At 39.9% G+C, this 25559-nt stretch overlaps 1 protein-coding gene across 3 annotated transcripts; it reads left to right on the forward strand.

Moving 5' to 3' along the window:
* The first annotated feature begins 1520 nt into the window (after positions 1–1520).
* nadka (NAD kinase a) lies at positions 1521–25227 on the forward strand. 3 transcript variants are annotated; one of them, XM_028583740.1, is made up of 12 exons: positions 1521–1604; positions 6446–6622; positions 9939–10022; positions 16882–17011; positions 17275–17383; positions 17510–17595; positions 18057–18159; positions 18302–18444; positions 19947–20046; positions 21915–22072; positions 22552–22634; positions 23134–25227. In XM_028583740.1, exons 2-12 carry the CDS (start codon positions 6471–6473, stop codon positions 23279–23281), a joined length of 1296 nt encoding a protein of 431 aa, XP_028439541.1. In that variant the 5' UTR covers positions 1521–1604; positions 6446–6470; the 3' UTR covers positions 23282–25227. The 3 variants fall into 3 exon arrangements, with proteins under 3 accessions (XP_028439541.1, XP_028439540.1, XP_028439542.1); XM_028583739.1 differs by having other exon boundaries at positions 1525–1713; XM_028583741.1 differs by lacking the exons at positions 1521–1604; positions 6446–6622; positions 9939–10022 and adding an exon at positions 13410–13812.
* Positions 25228–25559: the final 332 nt, after the last annotated feature.

Here is a 25559-nt window from a genome sequence, read left to right on the forward strand (position 1 = left end):
GCACCTCATTTTTGCCTCAGGGCCCTACAACAAGTTTTTCTGGCTAATGCACAGTGGTCAGACCGCATTCAGTCCTATTGCATCACTGTCCAGATTGCGTCACTATTTAGACAAACAATTTCCAATTGCCACTTTATGATGAGTTGACATCATGGAACTTGTTCAAAATTACACATAGAAGGGTATACAAAAGGGACACAATTTGCTTCTCTACATTTTAAATATAGAATTATGAATACAAAGTTGATCAATGTGTAGGCTTGAATACATGAAGCACAAGAGAAAAAAACTCCTATATGATATATATTATAGAATTATTATAATACAATGACTGTAAAACTATTAAGATAGTGAATTAAATGGCTTGACAAGCTCATTAATTAAGCCTGTAAAATATGTTTTTATTATAATGTTATGACATAGTTATTTGTCTCTCTGATACAATCAGAAAGTTACCGTTATATATCCTGGGCTGGCTCTCTGGTCTTTTATTTATTTTTTGAAATATAGAATATAGAATATCTGTTTTTGAAAAAACAGATATTCAGTCATCACAGTTTGTAATCAAATAAAATTATACAAAAAAAATGTGCAAATAATATAGTATGGAAGTAAGTATGAAAGTAATCTAAACAGAGAAAAAAAAAAAAAAAAATCCAAAGGTACAAAAAGTGTACTAATGTACAATAAGAACATTTTTCCTTATGGATATGGAACTTACCTAATAAAATAAAGAGATTTACAATATTACATAACTTTCTATCTTTACATTCAAAATAGGTAATAATATGTTTTCCTTCAAGTGTGATTGTATGTTTTGTTTTAGATACCACATAATCTTCAAAGCTTTTCCAGAATGCAACACAAAATGAACAACCATAAAAAAAAGATGGGTTAACGATTCTTGTTCTGTTTTACAGAAATTACAATGAAATTCATGCCCTTTGCTGGGCATGAATTTCGAGACAATCCGGTTAGTAGGATATATACTCTGTTTTTTTGGGGGTTTTTTTGTATAATTTTATTGAGCACATAACAAGTATACAGTCACAAATGTATACAATACGAACAGGTCAAGTACGCCAGGGGAGATACAACCAATAATAGAATAAAAAAAAGAAAGAAAACAACTCAATTTACATAAAGCATTTGAAAAGTACAAATACTGTGTGAGTTCTAACAGCCTTCTTATTACTGCAACAGGATATAGTAGATATATAATGTTTAATGTGAATGGACAGCTCAACGAAGTTAGGTGTTTTATTTTGGAATTTTGACTTATGGATGGAAAATTTGGTCAAAATTAAAATCAGGTTGATTACATAAAATTGAGAGGTGAGATTTGTGTCAAAGTTAATGAAACCAAAAAGTACATTTTCCCAGCACAAGGAGAATTCAGGGTAAATAAGATCAGCTAAGTACCGAGATAGTTTACTCCAAAAGTAGTTGAGTATGAGGGCATAGCCAAAATAAATGCACAAGAGGGCTGGCTCTCTGGTCAGTTTGGTGAAGTCGTCCAACATGACGTCGGCGAGAAGAGAGCCTGTGATTGGTCAGTCCGTATCAGGAAGTGATGAGCTGACTGTTGACAGCTCTCTTGCAAAGTAAGATGGTGTAACTGTTATCTAATAAAATAATGGTGAGGCTCTGATCCCTACGGCAGTTTGCTGCGCTCCGAACTTGTCTCGTCCCCTGTAACGTTCTGGGTGAAAGGTATTGTTTGCCACATTAAGTGAATTATATTGACGTTACGCGTTGCGTTGAGCATGCCTGTATTCTAGCTTAGCTCACTAACTAGCTAGCTTAGTTAGCTAGCTCACTGTAAATATTCTACCATATGGATATGTCACCATTCATCCGCTTAACAGTCATGTATGTCGGTAGAGGTCTTGTTGTTGCTAGCGTTGATCAACAATTAGACTAACTAGGCTAGCTATCTTAATTGACAGCAAGGCTGCTTAATTTACGTAACGTTAGCCGTATCATAATTATTTAACTGTAAATCTAACGTTATGGTATCGCTAGCTAAGTTACAGCTGGCTAGCCAACGGTAACCTCACATCACATGAATCCCTTTTGTGCTGCTTTACATTTTCCGTTAGCATGACTTGAGAGTTTCTCAGATTGTAACATACATTTCGGTAGCACTTTATTTAAATTTGATATAACAGGGACGTTAACGTTAGACTTAGAAATAGTTTCAACTTAAATTTGGCGAAGGCATGTTACTAAAACAACATTAAAAGTTGAAAATTAGAAGAAATCTGTGCGGACCAGTGAATTGTGTGTGTGTGTGTGTGCCGAATTATAGACCGACTCTTACTTATCAATGCATACTATATGTACAATAATTTTCTATAAGGTATTCGGATTTTATTAACCTCAATTAAATTGCCCTTTTTTTCAATTGAGTTTGGCCTAGACTTCAGGTTGATTAATGATTGTGTGTCTGTGGAATGTGAAATCAGCCTTTAGCCTGGACTGGTGTCCCCTGTCTCTTACCTGCTGCACCTACATTTCTGAGTTATTATTGTTTATGAAACTACATCAGTTTCACATAATGGGCTTGCCTGAAGGATTTAAATAACATTTCCTTACCACTCACTTGAGATGTGAGCGACATTCAGACGTCACATAAGGATGGCAAACTTGGTTCAACTGTTTAACATGAAAGAACATGTCCTGATTGAACATTGTAGTCACTGTTCCATTATCATTATTATGACTATTATTTGCCACTGTTCATCACACCCCCAACCAGCCCCGTGAGACGCCGAGAGTCTGGGTCTGCCGAGGTTTCTTCCTAAAAAGGAGGTTTTCCTCGCCACTGTCGCAATAGCTACTGCTAATGCTTGCTCTTGAGGGAATTACTGTAATTGTTGGGGCTTTGTAAATTATAGAGTGTGGTCTAGACCTACTCTATCTCTAAAGTGTCTTGAGATAACTCTTGTTATGATTTGATACTATAAATAAAATTGAATTGAATTGAACTGATGCGATGATATTTTCAGTTCATAGAGCAATAACCTGACTGAGTTACTGCTCTGTGATATTTTAAGAACATCTACAGTTGCTTTAAGCTAGAGGTTCTCCATTTTTTTTTCCAGCCAAGGACCCCTTACAAGATTGAGAATTAATATATAGGGGACTAAGGCTGGACGATTTATCGAAAATGTATCGACATCAAAATTCTGAAGCTGTTACCAATGTATTTTTCCCATGGCGATAATTTTGATAATTTATTCCTGTTGATAGGCCTAATTTCTCCGTAAAAACATTCTAGTGTGTTTAGTCACGTGACTTCGCCCCGACCAGTCAGCTGCAAGGAAAGCATAATGGACGATAACTCAAACATACCGAATCTTAGTCCTTGTGCCCAAAAAACCCCGCAGTGTCCGTCGTCTGGAAATATTTTGGCTTCAGATAAGATGATTTAGAACAACGTGATTCATTATCGTTAATTTATTATATTTTAGGTCATATCGTGCAGCGCTACGGGGAACCTCCTCATGTATGTCTCTTGAAATAATTTGACATAGCCTATTTTTTACACTTCTATTCTTAGTTATGTGACAAGGGTAAATATATTAGAAATATATTAGCAATGCATTCAACATATATTGCAGATTCTAAAAGTTATAATTTTTTTTTAAGATTACAACGTAATCTTTAAACTGTTATAGATTTTAAAATGAATGAATCTGAATCCCTGCTCTAAGCTGCTGCATTAGAAACATTTTTGAAATAGCATTGTGACGTGATCTGTGTTGCACCACCTCAGACGTGTCCCTTCAACCATCACGGAAATTACTTCTAGGAAACTGAACCTGAGACTCATTAGCATCTGCACGGCTCATGGCTTGCATACTGCACAGGCTGGAAATGCTCTGCTCTGGAACACTTTTAGGTACCTTTAAGGATGACTTATTTATGAATGTGGCAATACGGCTAGGCACACAGTTTAAAAATTGTTCAAAAATCATTAAATTGCACAATTCTTCACATGTTTTAGGACCTGAGGACATAACCAGTAATTAAATTGAGCCTCAAGATCTCGTCCAAATTCTACGCGCGTCTGTGTATCCTGTTAAAACTCCTGAATTGTTGCCTAGGCAAGGCAAGGCAGCTATATTTGTATAGCACATTTCAGCAACCGGGCAATTCAAAGTGCTTTACATAAAACAATAAAGAGCAGTTAAAAACAATTAATAATATTCTGTTCAAATCAATTTTATTTATAGTATCAAATCATAAAAAGAGTTATCTCGAGACACTTTACAGATGGAGTAGGTCTAGACCACACTCTATAATATATATAATTTACAAAGACCCAACAATTCCAGTAAAAATATGAAAACAGATAAATTACGAGAATAAAAGTTACAGTGCAGTATAAGAAATGAACAATTATTTAAAGAAAGGCAGCATCAAAAAGCCTTGATTTGTCCTGCAGTTTTTTGGGAGTTTGTTCCAGATATGTGGAGCATAAAAACTAGAGCCCGACCGATATTATCGGCCGATATTAGGCATTTTCCAAACTATGGAATCAGCATTTATAATATAAGAATTTAATACACAGGGCCCGGGCTTGTCCTGGAAAGAGTCCTGAGATTTCTCGTCTCTGTGGTCTCACATGGTCAAATCTCTCCATCAGCTGGGGGGCTGTGGAGGATTGCTGCCGCACTTGGTTGTCTTCCTCTTGTTTAGATTCCTGTTGTCTCGTGTCCTTGGCCGAGGGAGCAGAAAGTAAAGTAGGTTAGAGGTGAACAGTTTTACTCCTGACTTGTTAAGGAAAAGTTCATCTGCCTTAAAAAGATGTCTGCGGTCCCAGAAAAAGTTAAAATGATCAATGAAATGCAGTGAATGGACGGTACATGCAGTTGAAAGCCATGTGTTCAGTGCTAACAATCTGCTGAATCTCTCAGCTCCTCTTCTGCTGCCTGGTGGTAGAGGGCCACTTTTCACTACCATGTATATACATCACTAACACCAACTTACTACCAATGTAGTTTAACACTTATTTTTGAAATTCATGGTCAATTAAAAACCTCATTTATAAAACTATACCTAATTCTTGAGTTAAAGAAGCAGAAATGATTAATTATTTAGACTAATATTAAAGGAAGGATAATCACAGAAGGGTTCAACGTTCAGCGAGGATACTGTTCTGAAACATTTCAATTTATTTTTTCAAATGCTAAAAAATTGAATGAAACACCCAAAATTCAATGAAAGTAGAGATCCGATCTTTTGTTGTACTCGCGAAGCGCGTTGTATGGGATCATCCATCCATGTTATTTCTGGGTAATTAAAATTAGGAAGTTAAAAAGAAACCCATATTTCTGATATAGACATTTTGAGAACGAGTCAAATTTGACCCGAAGACAACACAAGAGTTAACACTGCTGCCTTGACTATCTCATATTTGCTTCTGTCTGACTTGGAAAGGGAGGCATGGGCCTACTGTAATTTACCCATAAGGACCCACTGGATAAGAAGGGTGTGCTCTTCATCCGACCACTCTCTGGCACTCGGCACCCTCTGAAACAACAACAAAAAGAGATCTGGATTCTTCTTAAACTTTGGACAAATACAACACAACGCATATTTCAATGCCAACACATAGCATGGAACACACTTTTACTTACCAAAACCCAGTTGCACAATGATCCAATAGCCACAACAACAAAGAAGTCCCAAACCCCCACTAACTAAGACTAGACCAAAACTACCTATCGTAACGTAACTCTAGTCTTTAAACGAGAGGTATTCAATCATAAAACCCAGCAGGACTAAAAAAAAAGTACCTGCTATGCAGCCACGCCCAGAAACCTTCTGACATGAACCTGAGCATAGCTCTACCCCCTTTCGCCACCACATAACCGTTGGCACCACGGATTCTCGAAGTAGAACCAATGAGATCAACCTCATCAGACGGAACCGTATAATTCTCCCAAATTTGCCATCCAAGTTCAGTTTCCCAGAACAAAAAGTACTAATTTTGCCAAATTAAAGCAAAAATACAAGTCATATTGTTCACTGAATGGAAGAGCCTCCTTTTTTTTTTTTTTTTTTCATGAACTGGCTCATGGTTCAGACAGAAGGAGGTAGAATACACAAAAGGGTGGAGGTAAAAAATTAAACTATTTAATGTTATTTATAAAAAAAAGTCAGTGGTGTATAAAAGTGCCAGGATAAGAAGAATATAGTGTATGAAGAGGTTGCATGCAGAGAGAGAGAGAGAGAGAGAGAGAGAGAGAGAGAGAGAGAGAGAGAGAGAGAGAGAGAGAGAGAGAGAGAGAGAGAGAGAGAGAGAGAGAGAGAGAGAGAGAGAGACTGGCCAGCTCTGTCGGCTTGCCCACTCGTCAGCCACAGGACAGGCCGTCACACCTGGTTACTTTTGACTCGAGCTTCATTATTAATAATTGATGTCCCTTGTTGTCAGTTGACTTGCAGCCTGGCTGTCTGAGATGGATGGTGGCGAGGAGGTGCGAGTGGAAGCTGTCCCCTACTGCTGTTCCACCTGCGACGGAGGGGAGGTCGCCGGACGTAGCCTGGCTCGACGCAACAGGAAAACCCGCAGCCTGAGCACCTCCTCAGCAAGCACCTCCTCTGACTTCAGGTGGGTGTTGAACAGGGGCCCACGCACGGAACAGGATTCCTTAAGGTGGTGACAAGCCTGTTATGTTTGGAGCCATAGGCCACAAGACCTTTTTAACTACATGTTGCTATTGCCATCCCTTCCTAGACCACGCATTAAACTAGGGCTGCAAGATATGAGGTGTATAGAAAAATGAGTATACTATAGCAGGAGGATAACACGGTGTAGGCGACACCGATTGTTTCCGTTTTTCACGCTACTGACAGCACGCCAAATTTACAAACAACAGAGCTACGTGTTGAAATCGACCGGAATTCTACTTTTAAGAAAAGCTGCTGTTGCTCGAAGCTGCGTGAGAATCATTTTTGAAATAGCCTTGTGAAATGATCTGTGTTGCACCACCTTCAACCATCACAGAAATGACTTCAAGAACACCAAAACGCTTGAGGCCTGAAATGTTTGTTTGCCTTAGCTGTAGCAGGGGCTTTGTTTGTATGTCATGGCAACAGTGGTGTTGACGAGGACAATTGAAGAGGCGTTGGCCTATCTTAGCATGTCCTTAACCCATTAGGACTGTCCCATTATTGATGAGGAAATGAAATGTCAAAGTTTACACTTGTCCAAGATGTTGAAATACACTCCCACAGATACAGTTGTATTGAGTTTATCCTAATTTGGCAATACAACTTCTAATTTATGACATTTGACAGAAAGCCGTGGTGATGGATTTGGGGAAACAAATGACTGTTTAGGAATGGGAATAGGAAGGTTGTGAATGCTACGGTTACTTAAATTAAAGGTCAGTGACTTATGAAAACCAAACATGATGAAAGGGGGTTCCCTTGGCTGAGAGGTGCTTAGGATCTGAATCTGGTTTGGTTAAAAGCCTGAAATAAAGTCAGCGGTTAAGACCAGCTGATCAAAGGCTTCTGTTGACTTTCTTTGATCATCACCCAAAAGAAAAAAACAACAACTGAAGAACCCAAGGACACTTTACAGAATGACTGTGGTGAAGCTAAAGGAGGTTGTAGGCTGTGGTAAACAGGTGGTGTTTCAGGAGATTATATTATATTATATCAGGATAGCATTTGGTATAGATTAAAAGTAAACTCAAATGAATAACCATTTACATATCGGCTGTAAACTACATCTGTCCACCTTGTTTGATGCAGTTTTAAAGATTCCAGTTTGTCCTTTCTGTTGTTGAGTTGGTGAACGTTTAAATCTTACAGCAGCATTTAAAACATGTTGTCCACTAATGGGCAGAAGAACTCCAAAACACTCTGCCACACGCACAGCACTAAACTATCTTGCGTAATAATGCAGCCAAATGAGAAATCCCAGGTTCCATAGCATCTAGTCTCGCTTTGCCAGACCATCCACACGCTGCGGAGCAGAGAAGGGTCGGGCGAGTCCACGCAGCATTCCGGGATGGGAGAAAAAACGTGCTCTGGTTTATTGGCATTTCTTTAAACCAATCACAATCGCCATGGACGATCCTAAGCTCCGCACGGAGCCGCTGCAAAATAGTGGTGCGAGAGAAAACTCAGATTGGACAGATAGTCTAGCTAGCTGTCTGGATTTACCCTGCAGAGATCTGAGGAGCAGTTACAGTAACCATAGTCCTCCATAAATCCACCGGAGTTTAACATTCCAACACAAAGAAAGCGAAAGGAAACGGAAATCGGAAAAAATACATGCATCCGGTAGATTTTCCTGCGGCACCGGAACAATCCCGGAAATGGAACGTCATGGATACAGACTACATAGCATCAGTCTTACGTGACGTCAGTTACTTATGACACGCTGCACAGCCGTATCTGTCATGTAGATGTGTGGCATTTAGCCAGTGAAACATTTACAAAAGTTTCAAAGTGGCATAGATGTAAATAGCTCTTTCTGTGAATTACATCCTGAAACATTTTATTTTGGTCTTGTAAATTGACATATAAGCTGTGTTGACAATGTGCTGACTACTTTATAGTTGACAACATTCTCTTTGATTAAGCTTGTTACTAAAGAATTTATTGTATTTGGTCTATGAATATGGTGACAAGTAGGGCTGGGCGATATGGAGAAAATCAGATATGACGATATTCTTGACCAAATACCTCTATCAATATTGCGGCGATATTCTAGGGTTGACAATTGGTGCTTTAACAAAATATCTTCACACTTAGATTTTAGATAAATAATCATCAGTTATGTGGAAATAATGTCTAAGTGGGAAAAAGGCAAATAATAGAAGAGCTAAAACAGTCTGGTAAGTTCAGAAAAAGACACACTTTACTGTAATGCAGCCTTTAAAACCTTTAAAAGACAACAATTATGTCATATCACGATATTACGATATCCAAAATCTAAGACGATATCTAGTCTCATATCACGATATTGATATATTGCCCAGCCCTAGTGACAAGGACATTAATGTATTTTTCCTTATTAATCTAATTTCACTTTCACAATGTAAATTTACAGACACAAAAATTCTTTGTACATATAGGGGTGCATTTAAGGGATCAGAAGATCCTCCGTGATGGTGGAGGGGCGTAATGAAAAGCACCCAGGGTGTGCTAGGATTTTTCCACCGTTCAGAAAGCAGTGTCGTCTGTGGTCCAGAATAGATAAAGATATCTGATGTGTTAATGGTTATTAAAACTCTTGGGCTTTTTTCATCATTTACTGATACAGTGTTTGTACTGCAGGTAGGAATGATAGAAGTGTTTGTTTTTCGAACATTTCCCAATGCATCATTACCATTTGCCAAGAATTGTGATAAGTCTTGACACACCAAAGGTCACAGAGTACATTTAGCATGTGTTAATGTTTTATAATTAGACAGAGTTGGGGTTTGTCACTGGGTGACCACAAAAATGACTCACGGTGTATGAAATATATCATATCTGCTGATTATGAATTCAATTGTGGAAATCCTTTGGCTCTGACTCTTTCTCTCAATGTCTCAGTCACTGTGGCTTTATTTCTCTTTTTTTTTTTTTTCTTCTTTAAAATAGAGAAGTGAAAGGGAAATGTGTTTTGATTTGAAATTTTGACATTGTCGTTTAGAATTGTAGATATTTTAGAGACGTCCACCACCATCCTCTCCAACTCAGCTTACAGTGTCCTGTAAATGATGGGATTGTACCATTTATCTCACATATCACAAGTGAAACCAAATGAAACTTGCATTTCTTCTTTTTTACGGTTTAAAAATAGCCGGCACTTTAGAGCCCCTGTGTTTTTCTTTAACTAACTGTGTAGGTGATCGTTTGCATACTTGCCTGGCAGCTTCAGTTTCTTAAACCTGAATGTTTGCCTTTCTTATCTTCTCTTTTAGGAGGCCTCAGTCGCTTCATGGACCAAGCCCTGTGACCACATTTGGCCCGAAGGCATGCATGCTTCAAAATCCACATACAGTAATGTAAGTCGAACAAGGCAAATGTTATAAGGAGTGTTTGTACCCTGTTTTTTTTTTTTTTTTTATTCCAATTACGAGTCAGCGTACAACTTTGCATAGTCGTGTCCGTTAAGTCTGTGAAGCACCAAACAGTTACACTGTTAATATTAAACCTTTCTTTCGACCAACAGTTAGCTGTCAGATGGCGTTTAAGCCTGAACAGCACTTACACTATTACATGAAATAGTGGAAATATTGTAACACTTCTTATTAAAAAGAAAATGTAATACAACAACACAAGGCGAGGCCAGTGCAGCCGACTGCCAGCAGACATTGTGAAAAAACAACCTGCCTGTCAATTAATGGTTTAACCATCTTTTCATGTAGCTTATCAACACGCTTCCTCCCTATTGAACGCCAATGGGATGTGTAATTAAGTAGTAAGTAATGTGAAGTAATGTAACCTCTATAGGGAGGGGTGGAAGGGACATGGTCGCCACTTGGGGAGGGAGGGAGGGAAGGAGTTCAGGATGGGAGGGGGGAAGGGATTAGTATACTGTTCGAATTTAGTATCGTCAAAAGACAGAGGGTGTTGTATGCTGTACTGATTTTAAAGCCCTCTGAGACAAATTTGTGATATTGGGCTATAATACGTATTTAATCGAATTAAAAAAATAAAGAAATACTTGCATTTTGTTGAACTGATCGATTAATTGACTATTTTGATTAATCTTGTCCAATACAATAGCAATAAACCCTACCTTTTTATAAAGCTCCTAACACTTAGTTTTTGTTCAGACTGTGTAAAAGAGGTGTTGGTTCGTTCTGTAGATGGAATACCATGCACGTAGCAATATAACATATTTTGTTTTATAATGCAATACAGTATGCCAACACAGATGACTCCAGAATCATATCAGCATTATTTTGACATATTATCATCAGAAGCTGAACACTTTACAGAGGTGCGTAGGTATTTAATTGTTGCAGATCTATTGCATTTGGAAAGGTGTTGATGTTAATGTGTCCACCTGCTGATACTGTTGCATTGATCTACCTAATGAGTCAGTCTGCAGCGTGATGAAAGACTCTTGATGTTTTCCATCAGAGCCTTGACAGACGGTTGGCCCCTTGACTCCCTCAGTTATGTAAGTGGCTCCTGGCACTGTTTATTTTTGGGCAGCTGTAATTAAAGGATTAGCTTCCTCAAAGCTGCTAGACAAGGTTAAAAGTAGCAACACCAGGCTATCGTTATTCCAAAATAAAATTGGTTAGGCTGTAGTACTTTTAGAAATGCCTGTGCTAATGTAAAGTAGTCACAGTTTAGACAACCCAAACTGAAAATTGACCGATTCTTTCATTCTCTGTGGAAGGGTGTGGTTGTGACACTGCTCAAGCTAGATTGGCACAGTTTTTTTTTTATTTGGTATTGCTTTTAAAATTAATCGTTGGAGAGCATTTGTTGTTCAACTACAGAGAATCACCCTTCCCAAAAGTCTGTCGCCCTAAACACACCTTGAAATGAAACATGGCAATGATCTATGGAGGCATTTTAGAGCCTGCCAACTGTTGCGGAGTACACACCGATAACCCATACCATTGACTGTACACTGCATGCTAACATCACATCATGCCCATGTGTGCCTATTTGTCATAAAAATGAATCAAAGTCAAGCCTGACGGGCACCTGGGGGGCTCACCTGGTGGAGCGGGCGCCCATGCATAGAGATTCAGGCCGCTTGCACACTGCCCGCGTGGCGTGAGCGTGTCAGCTGCGGGGCGTGTCCGTTTTTTATTTCGGCTCCCATGTTAACAGGTTAGAGCTTGAACACTGCCGCGCCGAAAACACGTGCATGCTAGAAATAGCACCGACGCCTATTTTTCACGCGACACGCAAGCGTGTTGGAAGCGTTTCCAGGCAAAATAGAATAGGAAACGATGTTTATGTGTCATTTTGACACAAATACATTTAATAAATGACATGTTGATGTTTGAAAGTCTCTAGGTTTTGACATAAATGCACATATAAATGTAATTTAAAAACATAAAATAAATAATTTGATTTTCAAATATTGCACCTGTCAATACAGAATGAAATATTCTGTAGCCTATTTTGCCATCAATTTTGCCCACGTCTTTGCTGTAATCAAATCAGTATATATTTATGTTTAACATGGTATTTCTGGTGTGCAAAGACAGAAAACGCCACGCAGCTGACACGCAACAGAAACGCCACGCTCACGCCACGCAGGCAGCGTGCAGCCGGCCTTACCCCTCGACGCAGCGGCCACAGGTTCGACTCCACCCTGTTGAATGTCATTCCGCCTCTCGCTCCCCTTTCATGTCGTCAGGTGTCCTATATTAATAAAGGTCTAAAAAAATGCCCAAAAAAAAATAAAGTTAACTTATTATATATCTTCTGTTTAGTTAATAAAGTTCTTTCTCACCAACTTAATTATCAAAATGTCACCATGCAAAAGAAACTCCTGCTGTGGTTTCCACGTTGATGCACCCATGAAATTATGAATGCAAATCTCTGTCAATCAAAAGCATATGCAGACGTTGATTTGTCTTTGTTATCTAACCCAGTGAATAGTCTGAAGTAGTATAATGGTATCTGCTGTACAGTATTTTGTCTACTTGTGTAAATAATCACTGCCATGGCAGTGTGTGAGATGAAATTGCTTTTGACAGTCAAAAGCAACTTACAGATTGGTAAGCAGTGAACTGGTTATGCTTTAATTATGATGGGGACTGTAGTGGAACATTAAGAAGATCAAGCACTTCCTGTTGTACTCCGATAACGCATAATTACATCATTTACCCCCGTTGCCCTGTTGATATATTTCGCTCTGCACTTCCTCTTCCTGCAGGTCATCAGGCCACATTGTCTCTCCTTGTCATAAAATGAAAAGGGAATTTCTCTGCCTTTCCATAAAAACACATGCACTTTATTTATTCTTTAAGGGGGAAGTTTTGACATGGTTTCCTTAAAGTAACTAGAGAATATCCAGCTATATCCAATGTTTGTAAATTTGAGGAGGGCACAAGGGTTAAATAAGTAGGAATGTAAACCACAAAGTTATTCATTCATCTAATCCAGTAATACAGTGTGTGTTTTCCACGTAGCATCTATCATTCTTTGTTATTTTAGGTAATTAAAGTGATTACGTAATTCTTTGAATAAAGAAGAATAGTCGTGGTACAAAAGATGGCTTATAATACTATCTTTACAGTGGATATACTAGTTTCAGGAACAGCATGTTGTGTTTCGGTAAATCACACCTATCCAATAAGGAAAGCCCTTCCCTGAAATGGGCGGGTTGACCGGGCAGAGTGGGCTGGGCTGAGGTGAAGTCAACTTTAAGATGAGTGAGAGCTGTAATTCAGCAGCAGAATGCACCGGGAAGGTTTAGTGTTAAGTCCTCATTGGGACAAATATAGCCACAGAGGATCCAGCTCGAGGGGTTGTTAGCTGATCCTGGAGCCCGACTGCAGCGCATGGAGAGAGAGACTCTCCCCTCGCCTCGCTCAGCCTCTCAAACACAGCCGGTGGCTGACTCACAGCTCGACTGCAAGAAGTGAACTTACTCACTTGCTCCAGCTGCTCTACAATGTGTTGCAATCGAGGAAGTTGTTAGTGGTAAAATGAGCGCTTCTGTCAGTGCGGGCCATTGGGACAGTGCCTCGTTCTCCAGCTGAGTCAACCTGAAGCAGCATCCTTGTTACAGCTTATGTTTACAGCCATGAAGTTTAACCAGTGCGTACTGCAGGACTCTCCTGGGAATCACAACGAGAACAAAGTGTGGAAATGGTGAGAGCATCTTCCCTGTCTCTTTCTCAACAGAGAGAATTTGTTTGATTGGTTGAAATATTAACAGGCACCACCATGGATTACTGCCACCTGCAGTAATCCATGCAGCTAGCTAATAGTAATATCAAACTATTGTCATGCTTTAAAAGTACAAAAGGCAAAGTAAAGAATAAATATTGGCTTTTTGACGTTGGCTCAGCTTGAATTAAAAAAAGAAGAATGAAAAATCTATATTTGTCCCGAGTGTTCAGGGTTGGAACGATATCAAGGTTTAGTATAGTAGAAGTGTAACGCTTCACAATTGGCGGTGTTTGCGTGTTATCACAGGCAGGCTGATGTAACAGCATGGCTCTGCGGTTTGGACAGAGGGGGAAGGTCAGTGTGTGGACGCTTTGAGGTGGTCCGAGGAGAAGCTGTCCCTGAATAGAGCACAGCTCATCGCCGCTTCAAATGCAAATGAAGTTTTGCTTTGTGTCCTGTGTTTGTATTTGAAACCAGGCCTGCACAGTTTCCGTTTGTACTTGTCCATGGTTGGTTTAATCATCCGGTTCATTTAATTTAGGATGTGTTTTATTGTATTTGGATGTTTGCCTCCAGCTGTGGCACCTTTTTTGTAAAAAAAAAATTTAAATGTCAAAGGGGATTGACACAATAACCTTTGCGGTACAAGGCAGTCTGATAGTAATTACAGTGCCTTGTGAATAATCTGTGGCAATTTTAAGGCTTTAGTTAGTGCATTTGCTTTGTTGTGTTGTTTGGTGTTTTTGATAGAACAGGAACAGGATATGTTCTAATGATTCTGCTTTCTTATGCTATTTGTTTGGACTGAAGAGCTTTGTGTTTGTGTGTTTTTTGAATTACTGGTCTCAAACTATGTAGGGGTCTGCAGGTTTTTCTTTCAAACACTGATGTGTTCTCCTTGCAGGGGCCTTAGGTGGGGAGAACCTTCAGGGTTGATTGTGTTAATGAGAATGGTGCCTGGTAATTTTAATATTTACAGTAGGTAGTACTGTAGGTTTTAAAGGTATTAAAGGTGCACTAGGAGTTCCTGCATGGTTTCAGCATAATTTCCTTTTTGTCTCAAAATCGTAGGCATCTCTCCTTGATCCGCTAGCTGCCTGCCCCCCCCTGAATACACGGTGAAAAAGCCCGGTCTCGGGAGACAACACAGGGGTCGTAAACGTCAAACAAACACTAGAGGCACAGGCTGTGCACCAAAATACAACAAACCACGTTCCAATCACCGACAAGATGGTTGGGGGAGGGCTGGGGGTTAGTGACAGTTAAGGTGTTTTTCCATTACATGTTACCTGCTCGACTCGCCTCGACTCGCCTTTTTTGGTTATCCATTACGAAAAAAAGTCCCGGCTAACGGGTAACCTTTTTTCTAGTACCACCTCCGTTCAGGTTCCAAGCGAGCTGAGGCGATACCAAAAGGTGACGTGAAAACCTGCGGACTACTGATTGGTCAGAGAGAATCGTCACTAATCACTGCGGGGGCTGTCCTGAACAAACCTAGTTTGGCCAGCGGTGTTTTTTTTTTGTTTTTTTTGCTGCCTCCAGCTTCTTTTGAAACAAAATGTGTCTTCTGGCTGTAGCTTCTGGCAACAGCCACATGCCAAGAGTCAAAAACAACACCACTTCCACGTTCTGTGTGTGTGTCACGTTAGGTCACGGCAGTTTCCTGTGGCGTCGCTATGACGACCAGCCACGCTCGCCTCAGGCATGAGGGGGTACTAAATCTGCAATGGAAAATGGAGGACGGGGCACCGCTGTCGAGCCGAGTAGAGTCGAGCAGGTACCACGTAATGGAAAAACGCCATTAGTCAGTTAGTCATGACCGTTCCGGAAACATGGGGGGAGGGTCGAGCTTGCTCTGTTTTGTTTGGTTATTTACTTGCAACATTAACAGAAGTGACGTCATGAACTCATAGTGCACCTTTAATAGTTGGCCACATGTGCGGCCGGTGTTGACACACTGCTGAAATCTGTTCGGCCGAGAAGAGATATCAAAGAACCAAAGAAGAAAACTTGTTAATCAGCATTAGAAGCCTAATGCAGCGTTGAGCACATTGGTTTTCATATTGTGTAAAAGTATTGCATGACCAGAGGGGAACAAGTGTGGAGTGGAGCTAAAGTTGAATGTTTTCTGATGTATTTAAGTTGTTAGTTTCTTTTGGAACCATCTCCTCATTCTCTCATTTACAGCTGTTTGAAACCAGGCTTGAATCCGCCGTTCTCGCTGTGCGAGTGGTGTAAATGTCGCGGTGTGATACTGATGCTAATTTGTAAACCATTTGAAGCAGAGCTAATGGTTGTCAAGTTTGGGTATGTGGGCAGCCTGCGTCGGTGTAACCCTGCAACTAACAATTTGACTCCGTAAGTGCCTAATATGTATGACAGAGCTATAACTAATGATAGCCGGCATCATCAGACTTCAGTATTGTTCAATAATCCTAGATTAGGATCCCTTGGCTATTTCCAGTTTCAGCATTTACCCATTTTCCATAGGGTTTTCATTAGTTCCAGCCCAAGGGAGTTTAGATTTTCATGCCTCCTGTTTTAGTTATTTGCACGTCATGTTTTTCCCTTTTAGGTTCATCCTCTCAACTCGTGGCTCTTCCCCGCCATCTGTGAATGCACTTTGGTTTTAAGAGTGGCATTTTAGATATATTTTGTCTCTTTTTTTTTTTTTTTTTTTTTTTTTTTCTTACAAAACACCACTCCAACACTTTTATCTTGCCCTTTCAGCTTTTTCTAAACATTTTACATTGTGTATACAGTAATGTCCCTGACTTTCTGTGAGGGGTTAAGATGAGGTGAAGGACCTGCAGACGACACAGGGGGGTCAGCAGTATGTGGCCACAGAGCTGGACTTTAAGCTGGTGACTCTAATTGGATAGGTTCTAAGTAGTCCTGGTTATGATTAACAGTGGGTTGCCTTAGTTTGTTAACAGATCTTACATAAGCTCCAATCTGAGGCTCAACGCTCAGGTCTACGCTCATGTAACGGGGGAATCCTTATCAAGTTTTTCCCTCCTGAGATGAAAGTTGTGTTTGTGTGTTCAGGCACATTCAGGACCCCGCCAGCCAGAGACTGACATGGAACAAGCCACCAAAAAGTGTCCTTGTCATCAAGAAGATACAAGATGCCAGTCTGCTTCAGCCTTTCAAAGAGCTCTGCAAGTTCCTCACCGAGGTATGACTACATGTTCCCTGACACAACCATTGTGTGTGATGCCGTCATTCATTCAAAGTCCTTGCTGTCAGTTGCTAATCTTTAGTGTGTGTGTGTGTGTGTGTGTGTGTGTGTGTGTGTGTGTGTGTGTGTGTGTGTGTGTGTGTGTGTGTGTGTGTGTGTGTGTGTGTGTGTGTGTGTGTGTGTGTGTGTGTGTGTGTGTGTGTGTGTGTGTGTGTGTGTGTGTGTGTGTGTGTGTGTGTGTGTGTGTGTGTGTGTGGAAGGTGAAAGACATGATTGTTTATGTGGAAAAGAAAGTTCTGGAGGACCCAGCCATTTTAGACGATGAAAACTTTGGAGCCATTACTAAGAAATTCTGCACTTTCAGAGACGGTATGAAAACCAGTCATTGTATGGACGCTATGTATTTTTTATATATATATATATATATATATATATAAAATTAAAACAGGACAAGGATCTTAGTTGAGATTTTTAACAGTTTTTTTTATTTCTCAGATCTTGATGACATCTCCAATCGCGTAGACTTCATCATCTGTCTTGGCGGAGATGGAACTTTGCTGTATGCGTCTTCGCTCTTCCAGGTATTCCGCAGTTTTATATTGGCTGCTATTTCAGATGTAGACTTATGGCGCTTACCCACTGCTAGTACCAGCTCTACTCTCCTCGACTCGGCCACGGTGCCCCGTCCTCATATTCAACATTTCAGTTAATCTAATCTCGCCTAAACCAATTATTTTGTCATTTTAGTCAAACTTATTTCACAGAAAGATTTTGTCTTATCATTATCTGATGAGAAACACTGGTTAAAGGATTTAGAATGCAGCTTTTCAGTTACTCGGACTCCTCCTGACTGTGCTCATTAGTGATGTGCATGTCAGTCACACCCACCCGGCCCATTATGATAGCCAATGCACACCGTCCAATATGCAAAAATATGCGTTAATCAACCACAACAACCCTTCCTACTGTCACTTTAAAAATAGCAGTTGTGTGCTTTCACATATACTGGTATAACACAACAGTCTTCTCCTTTCTTTTCTAGGAGAGTGTTCCACCAGTTATGGCCTTCCACTTGGGCTCCCTGGGTTTCCTGACACCCTTCAAATTTGACACCTACCAGTCTCAGGTCACCCAAATTATTGAAGGTACTGTAAGTTCTCTAACCGGTCTGTCAGCCTCTGTCTTTCTACAGCATAAACACCCTTGTTTTGTTTGCAAAGCATGTGTTGTACTCCAGTTTCTATATACAAAAGACACTTTATATATCTGTATATGTATTGTATATAGGTAATGCTGCCATTGTCCTGCGAAGCCGCTTGAAAGTTCGGGTGCTTAAAGAGAACTGGGAGAAGAAGGCCAGAGTGGATGAAAAGGGCATCATCCTGACTAATGGGGACAACGAAAGCAGCCGGAAAGCCGTGCAATATCAGGTAATATCTGCAGCTTACACCAGTTCTTTGGAACACATAAAAAAAAAACATTTGAGCTTTTGCCAACATTAATATTCTCAGTCTCCTTGCCAAGATGTAAATAGTAGATTGTTATGTCAATCCGTTCATGTTGGGAGATTTACACACCAGCCCTGAGGTGTGTACCAAAAGGCAAAAGTTCAGCAGAGCCAGGAATGTAGCTGGCTCGATAAAGCCTGAAACCCCAATCAGAGATAATGGCTATCACCAAGGTGGTTTTCAGCTTTCTCTGTTAACTTACGGCTCGGTGCGCGTTCCCTTCAACGCGGACGTTTGGCGCGTCATTTCACTCTACTATCCCACAAAATGGACAGATCGCTTGCCGCCTATGTCCACCTGTTAAGAATATGAAAAAAATGATTAAAGCAAAAAGTAACACTGTTGCTGAAAATGAGGCAAGAGAGGAGGCAGAAAATTACTTATTGTGTAAATTCATGAGCTGTAAAATTTATTTTACCACTCAATGCCAACTGAGTGGTAAAAGAACAACAACTAACGTGACAACTGCACATTCTGCAGATCTTACACTTTAAATTAGATTTCAAGATGTACTGATGCAACAGATTTAAACATCATACTCAAGAATTAGGTCTGACACTGTCCCATAATGAAATGTACGTAGAAATAGCTTTAGTTTTTGGCCAAATCAAAGTTGATTAAATTTTATGGATTGATTATTATCTGTGATAATAGGCTACCAATAGACTAATACATTTTCTAACCGGTGTTCTATTAGCTGCAATATGTGAAGTGTAAAACGGACTTCGACAAATCAGGACCAAGCATAATCCAAAGCGGTAACTTTTGAAGGAAGTAAACATCATACTGATTGATAATATAGTGAACTATTAATATTATATTATTATTATATTATATAAGCTTGTTTTAGAGCCAGTGTGGGCCAAAATCCAGAGAACACTACCGACATATTCTGTAGTTCAGTGAGAGCACCAACAACCTTGCAAACAAAATAAAATAATATTCTTGCTCAGATTTTCTGCACCACTGATGAAGGTTCCTGTCACAAAAAAAACCCACAACGCAATGCCTACAGTTTGTGCTACTACAATTGCACAGCTCTGTTCGGTGGCATAACTAATGTACACATTACGGCTGAACAAGTTTGCATTAATAAAGTAAACATTAAATGGAGAGCCATCTTTGGAGCATCGAAAACTCTGGCTTTGGACTCAGTATACCTGGCTAACCCACTAATCTCGCTCAGCCATGTGTTATCATTAATTACTCACCTTTCTTCACCCTGATGCCTGTGGGATTTGAACCTGTTTTTAAAGAACTACAGAAGTAAACACAAGAAAAGTCCCTCTGACTGCAGGTATGAGGTTAATAGTCTTTAACAAATCCCATGATGAGGGTGTGTGTTAGACGACCAGGTGTTAGTGACATCATGTCGGTGCAGGGGTTTATGACAAACATGGTTACCGTGTGACGGTGTGTTTCAGGTACTGAACGAGGTGGTGGTGGACAGAGGGCCATCCTCCTATCTCTCCAATGTCGACCTCTTCCTGGATGGACACCTCATTACCACAGTGCAGGGAGACGGTGAGTGGGACGAATATCCCTCTCGATGTTCAGCGCTCTCTGGGAAAATGTAAATGCTTACATGGGGTCAGTGTTGTTTGCGCTCCACCACCACCATTTAACCAGTCCAGAGTCAGAGAGTGCTGGCACATAAATCACTGCAGTGTTTTATGCTGCTAAGGCTGCCGGGTATTCCCACTTCCACAACTGAGTGTAACTTAATACCCTCTGAGTAAAACCTGTCTGACAGCCCAAACAAGATAGAGCTAGCACGAAAGGATAGCAACTTTTAGTCTCTGCCCCTCTGGCTGACCTTTCCCTCCCAGCACACAGTGTATTCTGGACAGAAGCTTTAGACATTCATTCAAAAAACAATATATATACTTAGGAAAATTGTACCTTAACATCACAGCAAAGTATTCAAAGAATATAAAAGATTCCCATCTATAAAACAGTCACTTGTAGCTTTTGATAATGAATCATACACTTTGTGTCATGTTCTATCTTTGGCTCGCATGTTGCATGATGTTCTGCTGCTTAATGATTACACAGAACATTTCAAATGCAATCAGAACTGCATGTAACAAATTAACTTGCATTGTGGGTTAATTTTCATATTTACTTGCAAGTACATATACTTACTATATAAGAATGTGTTATAGAAATATCATTTATGCATTGCAACTACAGTGTCCACTGTTCACTTCCTGTTGGAATGTTGATTATTAATTAATATAATATAAATTAGTGCTGAAACAATTACTCGATTAATTGCAGTAAAATTTGAGTACACTTGATATTCAGTCAATTGTTTAAATCATGTATCAAGCAAAACACCAAATGTTTTCTGGTTCCAGTTTGAGGATTTGCTGCTTTCCCGTTTTATATCATTTTCTCACTTTTGTGACATTTTATAGATGAAACAATTACTCTATTAATCCAAATGATCACCAAAATAGTTGTTAGTTGCAGCCCTAGTTTAAATATTCCCCATATTTTTCTTAAACCCCTACAGTGTTGGGGTGAGATTAAAATACAGGCTAACAAGAGTGTTTATTTTACATATAATTTGTTTTTGTGCCATATTTAAGTTAGTTGACATTTGTAGAGATTATGCTTTTATTAGCACTTTTCACACTGCACTTATCCCCAGGCTAAAAGGAGCTGTTAGCCCCAGGCTAAAGGAACTGCTAGCCCCAGGCTAAGGTAGTTGTTAACCCACAGGCTAAAGGAGCTGTTAGCCCCAGTCTAAAGGAGCTGTGAGCCCCAGTCTAAAGGAGCTGTTAGCCCCAGGCTAAAGGGGCTGTTAGCCCCAGGCTAAAGGAGCTGTTAGCCCCAGTCTAAAGGAGCTGTTAGCCCCAGGCTAAAGGGGCTTTTAGCCCCAGGCTAAAGGGGCTGTTAGCCTCTGGCTAAAGGGGCTGTTAGCCCCAGTCTAAAGGAGCTGTTAGCCCCAGGCTAAAGGAGCTGTTAGCCCCAGGCTAAAGGGGCTGTTAGCCCCAGTCTAAAGGAGCTGTTAGCCCCAGTCTAAAGGAGCTGTTAGCCCCAGTCTAAAGGAGCTGTTAGCCCCAGGCTAAAGGGGCTGTTAGCCCCAGGCTAAAGGGGCTGTTAGCCCCAGGCTCTGGAGCAATGTAAGCCCTGAGTTTGTGGGGTTATCCCCTGAAACACTACTAAGCCTGGAGGTAAAAGTTACCAGGATGAAATTGGGCTACTGACAATGAACCCAGGGCTAGTAGTGTTGAAAAGGGCTAGTGTCAGAGATGACTTGCAGTAACTCCTTAAGTGCCTTTAGGAGAATGTTAGGCTTTCACCTATTGAGGTACAGTATTAATGTCTTAGATGTGATGTTGTGCCTCAACTCACTGTGTGCGCGTGTCTCTGTGTCCCCTCAGGTGTGATAGTATCTACACCTACAGGAAGTACAGCGTATGCCGTGGCAGCAGGAGCTTCCATGATCCATCCCAACGTCCCAGCCATCATGATCACCCCCATCTGCCCACACTCGCTCTCCTTCAGACCCATCGTGGTGCCTGCCGGGGTGGAGCTCAAGGTATTTACAGTGCACTAAGTGTTTGGGTCAATCGAGAAAGATGGTTTGGTTTGACATCAGAAGTCGAGGCATTTGCCAAATCTGATGCATATGATGTACATTACCATGCAGTGCTTCTATAACTACTACTGGCACATTAACTGAAGTTACATTTTGATAAACATCCTACATATTGGCTTTTAATTATTTGATTATTTAATGTTTGTGTTTGTCCAAAGAGAGACAGACAGGTTTGGTTTAAAAAAAAAAAAGAAATATAAGAAAAAGACCATAGTATGTTAGAGGTAATGAAACTGACTTGTGGAGGAATTTCAGTAAAAGTTTGTGATTTAAGAATGAGTACATTGAGCATTGAAGACAAAAAAACATGTTTTCTCTCAACTGTATAAAAAGAAAAAAGAAATAAAAGCAAACAAAAAAAACCCTGTTCTTTCTGTGACTTTTCTGCATTCTTTGAGTGTTGTTTTTTTTTTCTCCAGATAATGCTGTCATGTGATGCCAGAAACACAGCCTGGGTGTCATTTGATGGAAGAAAGAGACAGGAGATCTGTCACGGAGACAGGTTAGTCCACATGCCGAGCTGCTCGTTAACACGCCAGCCACACAAAAACCGCGAACACAATAAGAGTGACGTTCATAGCAAATGAAGCAAAACAAAGCCCAGAGACTCTGTATGGATAATAACTCTCCGAGGCAGCTGTCTCCACACAGACATGCTTTGTTCCATGCATCTCAATGTGCTTAATGGGCTTAAGGCCAGGAGTGTCCTGCGTGCTAGATCTAGGTCCTTGCGTTATGTAACTGATGAAGATAACAATTGAGATAATAACCTTCCTGGTACTTGAAATAAGCTGCCAGTCATTTTGAGTCACTTGAGCATTCTTAAACAAAAACCCAGTGTTGCTTTACAAGGAAGTTGCGGTGCTGCATCTGATGGCAACACCTCTTTTTCTTTCCTGATTGCAAGTACTTTTCTTTCCTCATTCCGCCTGCAGCCATTGTGACACAAAACCGTTTTCTAATGTTTTTTTTTTTTCTTCTTCTTTCCATCCCTTTTCCAGTATTACCATCACTACTTCCTGCTTTCCCGTTCCCTCCATCTGTTTCCGGGACCCAGTCAATGACTGGTTCGAGAGCCTGGCCCAGTGTTTACACTGGAACGTGAGGAAGAAGCAGAACTACCTCAGCTCAGAGGACGAGGAGTTCTGAAGCATCTTTAAAGTCTCCTCAGAAGTCTCAAGGACTCCTTCCTCTTGGTTATGGCTTGACCATGCTTCTGTGCCATTTTGTCTTTGACGGATAAAAGACAAAACGGTTTAGGTTTCGGCAAACTCCATTCAAAAACATCTGTCATATTAATGTTGCCCTTCATATATTATGTTCCAAGTATTGGGCCGAACAGCTCTTTTGCTGGAATAAATGTGTGGAAATAAGAGGCGAACTATAAAAAAAAAAACAACAGGAGACAGTTAGCTCTAGAGTCTGGTGAGAGGCTGGAAGCATGTTATTGGCTGAAAGGTGAGGAGGCGGAGACTGGTGACAACTCAACACTTAAATAGTTACAGTTTAAAGTAATTTAGAAATCTGCTAATATGACATAAAGACAGGCTTTAGACACTAACTCGTTTTAAAATAAAAATTGTATAATTAAAAAAAATTAAACTATTACATTTGAAAATTATGAAGTAACATTTCATAAAAATTAGTTTAGCTTTAATAATTCACACTGAGGTTCCATAGAAAACAAGTCTGAATGTTGAGCCTAATCAAACTCACTGATGCTACTCAGAGAACGGGGGTTACACAAGTAACATAACTCATTTGTATGTCAGAGGTACGCAGCATTAATAAGGAGTCTGTAGAACACCCAGAAGATATTATATCATGTTCTAATGTGTATGCACGTTAAAATGGTGGACTTTGAATGGAGTTTGGCCCCACTATTGGTCCAGGACTGTGTGCTTTCCTTCTGTATGCTGTGTAAACTGGCTATTTGAAGTCAAAAAGCAGTTTGTAGAGAAAGTAATCAGAAGGAAAAGGCAAGGCTTGGGATGAACTTGGACTACAACTCTGAAGGTCAGTTGAAGATAGCAGTTATTGCAATACTCTTTGATGGTCTGTTTGAGCACTTTTAAGTCTTTAAGACGGATGGCAGGGACACATCTACTTCTTTTATAAACAACAAAAAGCAAGTTCTTTCAGTAGCGGTAAAGGATCAGTTGGAATTATCTGGACGATTTAAAAATATATATATATCTGTTAAGTCAAACTTTTAATTCTGTTTATCAAATCAGGAAAAACTGATGTAATGTCACGAATGCATGACAAATGTTGTCTTACGCAATTTTTAGGTGCACCCTGGGGAAGAGCACATTTACAGTACATCTACTTGGCAATAGTGGCCCAACTATACAGACTGTGCCTTAAACACTGGTATCATTAATGTATAGAAACGTTATTTTTCAAGGTTTACATCACGGTGATGATGTAATCACACACTTGCACAGATGTGTGATTTGTGCATTTTCATTGTAACCACATGTTGACTGTTGTCTTTGCTGTCTGCAGTGCATGACACTTGACTAATTGAGTAATGCAGAATGTGTCACAGTCTCTGTTCTGCAGTCATGTAGTCGGCGCATTGGATGACATGTCAAGAATGCGAGGAGGTGATATTCAAAGAGACCACAGTTCAAATGTCTTCAGTGTCTTTTTATTGTTTGTTTTTTTAAATGTTGTCTAAGCCATAGCTGAACCCTGTGTAGGTTTAATAGACCAATATCTGTGGGCTGTGGGTGATTTAATGCTCTGTGTAGGGTGAGGAATTGAATTTTTCAGACTTGTCAGTTTTCTACAAGTTTGCCACTGCACAGTCTTGCTGAATGTGGCCTTCCTTGCATAAATGGTCAGATAATGTCTAGATGTTATATACATTATGAATTGGTTTAATAAATTGTGTCAGGGTGAAAACATGAATGGTGGTGTACTGAAGTGGACCAACTAAGCTCCAAAAGGCAATCATTCCTTTATTGAGTATGTGTGTGTGTGTATATGTGATGCTTGAATAAGATGTATTTTGTAAAGTATATGTTTATTAACCCGTTTACAATGTATCATTGCTGAAAATAAATCTATTTGATACTTTTTTACATTAATACCTTCTTCAGTTAATTATTTTTGTTGATGAAAAGTGTTTTAGCAGTTCTGATTCTCTAACTCGGTGATTCGACAGCTTGTAATTGGTCAGAAGTACTTGTACTTTTAAATAGAGCCAAAGCTTATTCAAAATCAATTCCAGGACAACTTGAAGTCTAATTTTCAGATGAAGTAGTGTCAAAACAGATAATGTACACGGATATTGTTTGTTTCCAATGTTGGGCTGTAATGGTAAGTCCCTGTTATTCGCAGTTCTGCAAAAAGACTTCTCTTTTCTGTGAAGCATTGTCAACTCTTTTCTGTGAAGCATTGTCAACTCTTCTCTCAAAGT

Source organism: Perca flavescens, chromosome 7, assembly GCF_004354835.1.
Source record: "Perca flavescens isolate YP-PL-M2 chromosome 7, PFLA_1.0, whole genome shotgun sequence".
Classification (NCBI taxonomy): Eukaryota; Metazoa; Chordata; class Actinopteri; order Perciformes; family Percidae; genus Perca; species Perca flavescens.